Here is a 10875-nt window from a genome sequence, read left to right as displayed (position 1 = left end):
TTGAAAAATCGGCGGTGTATCAAATACTTATTTGCCCCACTGTAAATAAATAAAATTCCTGCTCTCTTTTCTTATCCCCGACTTTGTGAGCCTCACCTTCATTTTTGCGAGACTTGACAAGTGTGACCTTAGCAGGACGTGGAGGCAGGTTGTGTGAGCGGCGGTCCGAGCGTGGGGAGAGACTCCTCTCTCGCGACACGCTCCGCTCACGTTCCCTGTCCCTTCGCCCACCGCTCCGCCCACTCCGCCTGCCCATGGCTCCGCCCACACCACTGTAAGCACCACTGCGTCCGCTCCGTGTCTCGTATATCTCTTCATCATAGCTGTCCTCCTCTTCGTCATGCTCTGACATAGTTTCCCTCTCCCCTAGGCGGCCCATGGGGACATGCACCTTCCTCTTCCGCCTGATTGTCTGGCCAAAGTCAATAAGATACAAAATTAGCCTGACAACCAATCAGTAACAGTAAGTTCTCCCACAAATCAATACTTTGTCAGGTTTTCACAAGGAATTCAAAACAGGCTGTTGAAACTCACAATTTTGGCAATTTTCCCACTTTTCCGAAGCTGCTGGACTGCATACGCATGCTCCACATTGTCCATGGAGACAGCATTGACCATAACAACTCTGTCATTTTCCCTGTGGAGAGGGGACACCAAGAACAGACATGTTTTCTTGAATCTTTGCCAAGCAGGCAGGGTACTTTAATGCTAATAGCCAGCAATCTGACTGGGCTGCCAATATTGGAACAAAATCTTACTGCAGTAGGCCTTCTGCTGGGCCTCCTTTCAGCACATCTGAGATAACAATGGAGGTCTCGCCACTCTGAAAATGAGGGTTATCCCGACCTCCTGAAATGGCTATCCCAAAGCCAAACCCTGGTGCCTGTACATAGAGAAAGAAATACATTAGGACATTAGGATTTAGCCATTTGCGTGGACCAAACCAAATAAAACAAGCCCATCTGACACATATTCTAAAGGTGAGGTTAAGACAGTTGAGTGGCAACATTATTATTTACCTATACATTGGTCATTAGACCATTTTTTAGGTTGTGAACCAAATGTAGCTTCTGTTCTTCGCAGAAATTTTAAAAAGTGAAATGACTAAAAAGAAAGAAAGAGAACAAAGAAAAGCTCTGATAACTTGTGAGTTTCGTTTTTTTCTCTCAGCAACTGTGTAGACAGTGAGTTACAAGACGGGTTCTAGTGGAGATAGGAAGGAAACAAAGTGGAGAGATGGGGCAAAGAGAAAGACAAAACAGTTATTCTGACTGGATCCAGGTTTCAGCGGAGATGAATGTAGAAAGCATCTGAGAGACGATAAGTTACCCACCCTGTGTAGTGTTACTGTGTGCTGTTCCCAAATGACAGTCTCCTCCATTACTGCGCTCTGAAAGACAGAGATGGAGTGTAATTAACCTAAGAGGTCCAACACATTAAAAGAAGCAAAATACAGCAACAAGGAATCCTGATGGACTGAACATCACCCTATGACTAAAATGACACACACAGATTCAATGACAAAAGTCATTTGTCAGGTTTTATTGAGTAAAACATTATATATACACCCTTGTTGTAAATGATTCTTCACTACAGCTGGCAAATATGTCTGGAAGCAGAAGTGTAAAACTTGCAGTGTTCAAGGCAGTTTGTTCCTAAAATAGATGCACACATACACAGCATCTCTACCAACTGAGAGTATAAATGTTCTCCGAGTCTGCAGAATGGTGCATCATCGTATTTTAAATCAACACAGGTGCTATCTGCACAATCTAACTAGCCTCATAATACATAAACATCCAGGCACATATGCACACATTACATTATGCTGAGTTGATAAAACCGAGTCAAAAGCTTAAATTGTTAAATTGTTTATTTTTTCATTAACAATAGTTTCCTAAGGGATTTTGGTTTCATTTGCATCACTACTGCATTTCAAATAAAGGGCTATAGCAACAAAAACAAAAAGCACAAACTGAAAACAGCCAACAGTCCAAAGACACATTATAAGAAACAAATTTCTGAATCCCATTTTACACTATTTCTTCCACTAAGTTAAGATTCTTCACCAGTAGCTGCAACTAATCACTATTTTGATAGTTGATTAATGTATTAGTGAAATGAATAATCAACTAAGGATAAGCAAAGTAGCAGCAACAAAATATAACAAACTAGTGTTGGTCGATTAACCAAATATTTTCAATTATTATTTTAGCTCCCAACGATTATGAAAACAAAATAATCAAGCTAAAATAATTATTGTGCCGCATTCCGTTTCACAATGATTCTCTCATTTTGTCCTGCGTTACAAATCCAGCGCAACTTTCAGCAGTCTGCAGCACAAGCATTTTTTTGCTCGCATCGTATGAAGTGAAATGTTTCTCACTGCAAAAGGAGCTAAATAAAAAACAGTGAATACATTTTTGGCTGGAGAAGGACTCCAGAAAAATACATGCAATGATGACACAAACTAATGAACAATTAAATTTGTTGGTGACTAATTTGGTCATTGACTTTAGTTGACCATGGTGACTATTTGTTGCACCAGATGTTATTTAACAGGGACACAAACTGTCACAGCCGCTATGCACAGAGGGCTACACCCTGCAGGTTATTGAGTTTGTTTTCCACTGATACAGAATGTACTTTTGTTTTTATTTGCAGCACCCTCACACTTTGCCAAACAGATGACACACTATCAACATACCTTTATAGAAGGTACGCAGTATGAAGTCCCATGTTTACAGTGCACTGAATACAACAGATACAATGATAGACAGCTACAGTAGATACACTGAGACCACACTGACAGGAAGTCTTTTTAAATGAACACAATCTTCATTACATTAACAACCAGAGAGGATAAGAGGAAGGTCGACTCCTTCAGCCGTTAGGTCAGCACTGTCCTCTTTGCCCCACAGCCCACATTTTATCTCATCATCCTACATCATTCACCTCCAACACAACCTCACAACATATTAGACATTTATTAACTGCCTATAGAACACTATAAGGGCCATTCCTTTGGAGCAAATTACAAGCTATCTCACAGAACTTAATGCAATAAGCCCTATTTGTCATGTAAACTGTTCCCAGGCCTGTGACGTGAATAGGTGAATAGTCACATATTTCCCTCCTGCTTTGCTGGCAATTTCTCTGGTACCTCCAACACTTAAAAGTATGGGCCACCTTGGCAGAAACTCACTGGGAAGACTGGTCTCATGTTGTCGCACATTAAAGCCTGATGGCAGATGAGGGAAGGGAGATGAACATTAAAAGGCAGCATTAGTTCCAGTGCTTCGGACCCTCAGCTGACATAACTGCCACCGTATTGGCGGCTCCAAACTCAAAACATCTAGCAAGTGTTAGTCCAGTTCCACGGTGCCGATTAATATGCACTCACATCAGCATGAAACCTGCTAATGGTATGGTTATCAAGTTCCTAGATGTGATAATGACAGCTAAATTTTGGGAGTACCACTGGTAAAACAAAAGGAAAACAATTAAGAATATTTTTGGTAAAAAAGCCCAGTCTGAGGTAGTAGCCAGTTGTTTCTCCTGCCATCCTGGTTATTGTTTTGCCAGCCAGGCTTCCTTCAAGACATTATGCACATGTCTGTTGAGACCTGTCAGCCAAGTGCCAAACATTAGCTAGTGTCTGCGAATACAGGAAGCTGAATAAATCAGCACGAGTGGCCCCAGATATTCTCAGCTTGGCAGCAACAGTCGCAGACTCCTCAAGCAGCTTATGGTGGGACACACACAAAGAGGGTAAGAAAAAGTTCGGACAAGGGAACTCCTCCTGGCATTTTACACCGAGTACACTGCACTTGAGGCAAAAAAAAAAAAAAAAAAAAAAAAAAAAAAGACATCTGAATATTAACAAGGCTGCTGAAAGCAGGCTTTAACTCTCACTGGAACGTTTTCTGTCTGGGGAGGAGAATTTATGCCTGTGTCTTCTTTATCAGCGCCATGGAAACGCTGAATCAAAGACCGCTAACATTTCATCTAAATTTATAGGGGGCTTGCCACTAAACTTAAATGTTACAGGAGGTTCAGCACTTGTTTCCAGCTGATATTCCTACTTTCAGAAACTCCAATACAAATAAATCACCAAAAATCAATGAAATGTAAAATCTCAAATGGAGCAAAACAGGAAGAAAATGAAGAACAAACTAAACAGAATTTAGAAGGAAAATACTAGCAGGATCCTTCGATGTGAACATCTTCCCCCCCTTTCTCTATCTCTATTAAGGCAGAATTATTGCGCCAAATTACCACCACACCATTCTGTATAAAAGGTACCAATGGGGGGGGGCTCCTTTATTATGCCACAAGAGGTAGTAAATTTTGTGCAACTGTTCTGCCTCGGCCTCCATAGTATGCAATTAGGCGAGAGGTGGTTTGGGGAGCCGCATGCAGAGGTGTGTGAACTATTGATGAAGTGTTGTTTCTGTGACCCGCTGCTGAGGCATTGAAAATTTAACGCTCCTCACAAGATAATCCATAATCAATAGCATGCTGTACACTATGCACAACAACTTTGAGACTGAATCATGCCAAACAAAGGACATCCCTAGTCTGTGCAGCTGCTATTACTGAACTGAAAGCAACAAAGTGACTGTATGCTTTGTATTTCTGATGTGTAGGTTATAAATTATGCTGGACATCATCTTAAACACCACACCTCTAATACTGGGATGCCAGTATCTGTGTAAAAAGAATATTCTGGCTTTATTTTAGTTCAGTGTAAATAGGCAAAGCCGCAATATAGAAGGGCCAGCTTCACACCACTACAGTGGAATCTCCGTGTAAAATAGCCCCCCTCTTTCTCTCTCTCTCTCTCTCATACACACACACACACACACACACACACACTTCATTTTGAAGGGATGTAATTTTGCTTTCATGCCTGTTGCTCTGGTAACAGAGGGGAACAGTGAGGCGTTCAAGTGGCCTGACATTTTCAGGCCGTGTCTGAAGGTTCCTCTCAACTGTGGGAGGCTTAAAAAAAGACAAAGCTGGATTAATTTAGAAACAAAAGCCTTTTTTATATTTTACATGAACACTATGTATTTGTTGCTACATGCACATCTAAATGTAGTCTATACTACTGGCCTGACAATTGTCAAAAACAAACCTGTTAGTTTCTTTACACCTCAAAACTCCTGTTCTTTGAAGGAATTAATAAAGACAAATCACAGAAGAACAATAAAACAAAGATATAAACTGTATTCACAGAGCATTTTGAATGTAGTCTCACAACCAAACCAACACCTCAGTGCCCGATTCAGAGCCAAAGACATTAATCTCAGCAGACAGGTAAACAAAGGGAAAAGGAAAACAAAGGAGCATTGTCCCATAATTTGAGTTAAGCCGTGAAGACTCACTGTGCACTACTCCTGTATACAGTTTGTAGTAAAGCCGCATCAGCATCCAGTGCCTGATGAGTTTTAGTGGCACTGTGTGCACACTCTTTATGGCCACAAACAACTGGTGCCAACAGAAGCTTCATGCCACAAGCCAGAGCTGGCAGCCGCTCCACAGTGGAGACACACCATGTCGGATGGGTCATGCTTGGGGGATTACACTCAGGCAACTTGGGAGCCAACACTACAACACAGATGGACTGCACAGCTGAGAGTGGTGAAAGCACAGGAAAGCTATGGACTGTGTCGAGTCAATACACAAATGGCAAACAACACAAACATTCAAGAAGCCCACTGTGATCTATTCCTCCATATAACAAACAGTTAATCCAAATGCTCTACCAACAGCTATTTATTCATTTCAAAGTGTAAATCAATTTAGGGCTACAACCAATGACTATTTCCATTACGGTAAAACTCTTACTCTCCTAAAATGTGAGTTTTCTAACAAGTGCAGCCATCTGCTTGATATATTACAGGTAGTGGTATATTTATCCATCTGCTGTGTAAAATAAAATCTAAACACAAAGTGTGAAACATTTCTGTCTCAATGTGGAGAAAAAAAATCCTTAATATACAAAGGTTTGTATTGTCATGAGTCAAACATGGCCCATGAAGAGTGAAGCTAAGACCGCGTTTCATTTTGTATTCACCTGGAAGTATCATTAAAATTAAAATGTGCAGGTTCGCCTCCTCATATTTCTTCCAAAGAGGAAACTGAGACAGTACGGTGGGGTGTTGAATTCTCTGACTAGGAGGATAGATTTTCTGCTGTAGTATGGTATAAGGGTGAGGCAAAACCTTATTCAATTTTGACCACTCTGGGACCAGTGCAGCTAAAAATAGCTCTCATTAATTCTGCCGTTGTGATGCTGCAACAGAGTGACTTAGAGGAAACTTGCAGCATGAACGCTGAAGAACATTTAATAACCTTTTGTTATATTAAATCTCACAGATCGATTAAAACAACTGATGCAATACAGCAAAAAAATAGACGCACTTGTCTCTAGTGCCCATTTGCTGGATTTGTTTGTAAGGTCTGAGGAAAACAAAGTGGGCTGTATCATTTTTACAAAGGCTTTACAGTTCTCCTCATACAAATATTAAAATAGAGGATGCTCAGTGTTGATGCTGGGACAATCAGAATACCTAGAATAGTACTACATTTAGCAGATAATTTTGCTGATTAGCTGAGAAAAAAAAATTGGGAAAGTTTCTTTTGAGTACTTTAATAAACCATGACAATGGTGCAATACATTTCTTCCATCAGAGGCTGCAGAGACCATAACTCAACTGTTATTTTTATAAATTCTATTTCTAGTATCAGAAAAGAAACATTTGTTAAAAAGTACCAAATAATCAGAGCCTTATAAGCATTTACTTAAACCAGGAATGACACTGATAAAGACTACTACGCCAACAAGGAACAAATTGTCCAAATGAGCATACTATCGGAATACTGTGTACTAAGCTACAACAGGACGACAGTCCACTGTGGCTGCTGGCAGTGAAGCGGCAAACAAGTAGAATAAGATGATTGATCACATCAGAAATTGAAAACAATGTGCTGGGGAGTGCTGACAACTGCTAAAACTCCTCTGCCTTGGAAGACATATGGTAACGCTAATGAGGACAGATGCCTTAGCACCTTTCAGGCCAGGATACCCTGTGAGATAAGTGACACTGCTCATACAACATGTTTAGATAGTGTACTGCAATGGAGGGGAGAGAGCAACAATACAAGAGTGATGAGAAGACCAACAGCTCAAACCTATGAAGTTTGACATAACATTTCACAGGTAACAAACAAGAAGTTCACACAATTGTGTTCATCTCTATGGTTTATTGCTTAGGCATTCAGATATAACTGGTTGAACAGAGGATCTGGGGGTACTTACATTAGTTCATCCTGGTCACTACAGAGACTAAAGCATCACCAACCTCCAGCTACCCCTCAGTAAATCCAGGAGGAGATTCCTGCAGACGTACATCAGCAGTCTCAGTACCTGACCGCACCAATCGGTACCAATTCTTTTCGTTTTCTTAGCTCAGAAACAACTTAACTCAACACTTAACAAGTGAGCGGTTATAAAACGTACCCCGCAGATACACCCTAATGCTTCCTCTGTCCCACACAGGTCTCTGTCCTGTCCAACCATCCTTCTTCAAAATGCATCCCTACCTCCTACTCTCTCTAAGCGCTTGTGGGATCGAAGCGAATCCCCCTCTGGCTTGGCAGCAATCTGTGTGGGATCTGCAGTTCCACTACAGCTTGGGACTCCTCTGTACTAGCGAACATCCGATCCGCAGTGTAAACTGCTGTATTGGACTTAACCCTTGAGCTGCCGTGTTGAACCACCGTGGGATCCATCAATCCTCTCTGCAAGTGGGGAACTATTACTCCCCTCCTCCCCAGGTGTGCTGCATTACATGCATAAATTATGCTCATGGTGTCGTGTCCCACAGTTCAGTAATCAAACAATCCATGAGATCAGTATACTTGGTATATTTATATTTCAGCTAAAGACAACAAACACAATCACCATTACACCTCATAAACATTGCTAAAATAAACAACTTCCCAATAAAGCAGGTAAACCTAAGCTTAAGAAGGAATTGCTATAAACTACATTACATATACATTATTTATGATATATTATTTACAATTAATAAGTAGAAATCACTAAAAAAAAAAGGCATCATTCAGAAAACAACATACTGCAATAGGAAAAATGTGGACACCAAACCAAGGCCAGATGGGTCACGACATCCCACTTATCAGTCAGGACAATGATCAAGCCTGACAGACACCCAGACACCTCTGGTGAAGGCTACAAGTTATATTTACATCCCTCAGAGCACAGCCTGAGAGTGGTGAAAGATTCCAGACATAGTCCGCCTTCTAAACTACCAGCCTCCAAGTTAACTAAAACAGACATGTTGAGAACCCCAGCTTATAATCACTACATGTCAGCAGTTTTACCATTTGCCGCCTTCTTTTATAATACTTAATTCATGACTACAAGAGGCAGATGAGTGATTACACTATTTCTCCTTAGTTCAAAATTTTCTTCAAGGACATCACAGGACTCAGACAACTGGACTTGCTGTTCAAGCTTTAAAGTGCATTCTACTGGTGCACTCATTTTAATGTTTATCATGTAAAGAGTAAATGTTTGGGAGAACCTAAGACACTGTACTGCAAAAACAGTAAAGTCCAATGAGGAAAAAGCTTAAATGCAGTGACTTTTACAGTAGCCAGTTTTATTATAGCATGAAGATTATGATTTAAGTATTAATTTTCTATAGACCTTATTCCATAAAACCACATATTTAGAAAAACAAAATTCAAACCTCTGATTGTCATTCTCAGCAACAGCAGCTCAGTATTTTCAGGCTACGCATCTGGAGACAGTGATCAGAACTAGAGTCTGAGTGTGTCCTAAATATGGCTGCACAATATATCGAAAAAATATCGTTATCGCGATAATAGTATGTGCGATATGCGTATCGCAAAGACGTGCGATAAATTAATAATTTTATATAGTATTTTATGCGTTTGTTGCACGTTTGGTGTTTATCTGAGTTTGACCAATCAGACGCGACCTTAATAACGCACCCAGCCATCCACCCCCCTAGATACTGTTCTCCTATTGGCTAGGGTGGACCCATATGCACACAGTGACTCACAGCAGCAGCAGCAGGAGAAGAGGAAATGAGCGAGGACGAAAACAACAAACAACTTGTGCCCAAAAAGAATAGCACTTCTGAAATATGGGACTATTTCGGCTTCAGGAGAGAAGACGTAGCACAGACACTGGTACTGTGCAAGTCATGTTGGAAAATAGTGGCAACGTCGAGAGGAAACACAACAAATCTACACAGTCACATGGAACGGAACCAAAAAAACCTATATGATGTCTTCAAGTCTAAAACTCCCAAAACTACTAACGTGAGGGCAAGTTACAAAAAAACCAATCCACAGACAACCATTAATGAACGTTTTGCCAGTGTCACTCCTTACGAAAAAACATCGAAGCGCCACAAAGCTATTACCGCAGCTGTTGCACGTTATGTAGCCAAATGCATGATCCCAGTTAGTACCGTGGGCAAAGAGGGCTTTTTGGATCTAATGAAGGAAGTGGACCGGAGATACCAAGTGCCATCGCGCAATTACTTCTCCCAAGTCACCATTCCACAAATGTACGAGGTATGTGTAGTGACTGTAAAGGCTGAGCTGCAGCAAGTGGACTTTTACGCTAGCACCACGGACCTGTGGTCCAGTCGCACCACCGAACCCTACATGAGCTTTACTGTCCACTTTATCAGCAAAGACTTTGAACTAACAACACGCTGCCTGGAAGTTGCATATTTCCCTGAATCCCACACCAGTGAAAACATAGCCACTGCTCTGCAGGATGTTTTAGCAAACTGGGGCTTGAAAGAAGAGAACCAAGTGTCTATTACAACAGCTAACGGCGCTAATGTAGTAAAAGCTACCGAACTCAACAAGTGGGTCAGACTACAGTGCTTTGGCCACCGCTTGCATCTGGCCATTGGTGAGTGTTTATGGTTTATATTTTGTTGAAAAATGCACATTTTTAACATGAGATTTGTAAATTTAACATGTGTGATTTGAAATAATTTGGTGATTATGAAGCTCTTAATTGTTTTGTTTTATTAAAGTGACAGTTGAAATAGTGATTTAATTTAATAATGCAGTGTTATTTCAGCCTAAATTATACAATTGTTCTTCTTTTGTTTTCTTCCTCTACAGAGAATGCTGTTAAAGGTGATGAGCGCATTACTCGAGCTGTAGGTCTTTGCAAGAAGTTAGTGGGACATTTCTCCCACAGCTGGAAGGAGAAGATGGCACTGAAAAAGGCACAGCAAGATCACCACCTCCCAGAGCACGCACTCATCACAGAATGTCCTACTAGATGGGGATCCAGGCAACACATGATTCAGAGAGTTCTTGAGCAGCAGAAGGCCATATGTGAAGTTTTATCAGCAGACAGAAAGTCAAGACATTTAGTTCCCACTTGGCAAGACCTAGATGTTCTGCACTCCATTTCCCAGGCACTGCAGCCTCTACAAGAGTTCACAGATGCCCTTTCTGCTGAGAGATGTGTGTTTTTCATGTGTCAAACCGGTCCTACACGTGATGAACACCTCTCTTCTTGCTGCAAAGGACGAAGACAGTGACTTAACAAAGTGCATAAAGAAAAAGATCCTGGACTACATGAACACAAAATATGACAACCCAGCTACTCAAGAACTTCTGGACATGGCATCCTTTGTGGATGCCAGATTCAAAGCTGGCTACCTCAGCAGTGACAAGGTCCTCAACATCAAAGCAAGAGTGATGTCTGAAATTGAAGCACTTATGCCAAAGGTAAATGTTAATTTGTGATTAAGTAAAAATTCAAATTACTAACTACATTTT

The 10875-nt window shown here is 40.9% G+C and overlaps 1 protein-coding gene across 9 annotated transcripts in view; it reads right to left on the bottom strand.

Moving 5' to 3' along the window:
* Positions 1-10875, bottom strand: part of tjp1b (tight junction protein 1b) — a 62245-nt gene that overhangs the window by 18475 nt on the left and 32895 nt on the right. For all 9 annotated transcript variants that reach the window (XM_020621520.1, XM_020621530.1, XM_020621537.1 and 6 more), the window contains 4 exons: positions 1334-1390; positions 759-883; positions 535-637; positions 97-412 (listed from right to left, as the gene is read on the bottom strand). In XM_020621520.1, the coding sequence (XP_020477176.1) occupies positions 97-412; positions 535-637; positions 759-883; positions 1334-1390 (601 nt within the window). The remainder of the gene's footprint in view (positions 1-96; positions 413-534; positions 638-758; positions 884-1333; positions 1391-10875) is intronic.

The sequence above is a fragment of the Monopterus albus genome, unplaced genomic scaffold (genome assembly GCF_001952655.1).
Source record: "Monopterus albus unplaced genomic scaffold, M_albus_1.0 scaffold7.1, whole genome shotgun sequence".
Taxonomy (NCBI): domain Eukaryota; kingdom Metazoa; phylum Chordata; class Actinopteri; order Synbranchiformes; family Synbranchidae; genus Monopterus; species Monopterus albus.
The sequence above is the reverse complement of the archived record's forward strand: the minus strand, read 5'-3'. Positions and strand labels throughout refer to the sequence as shown.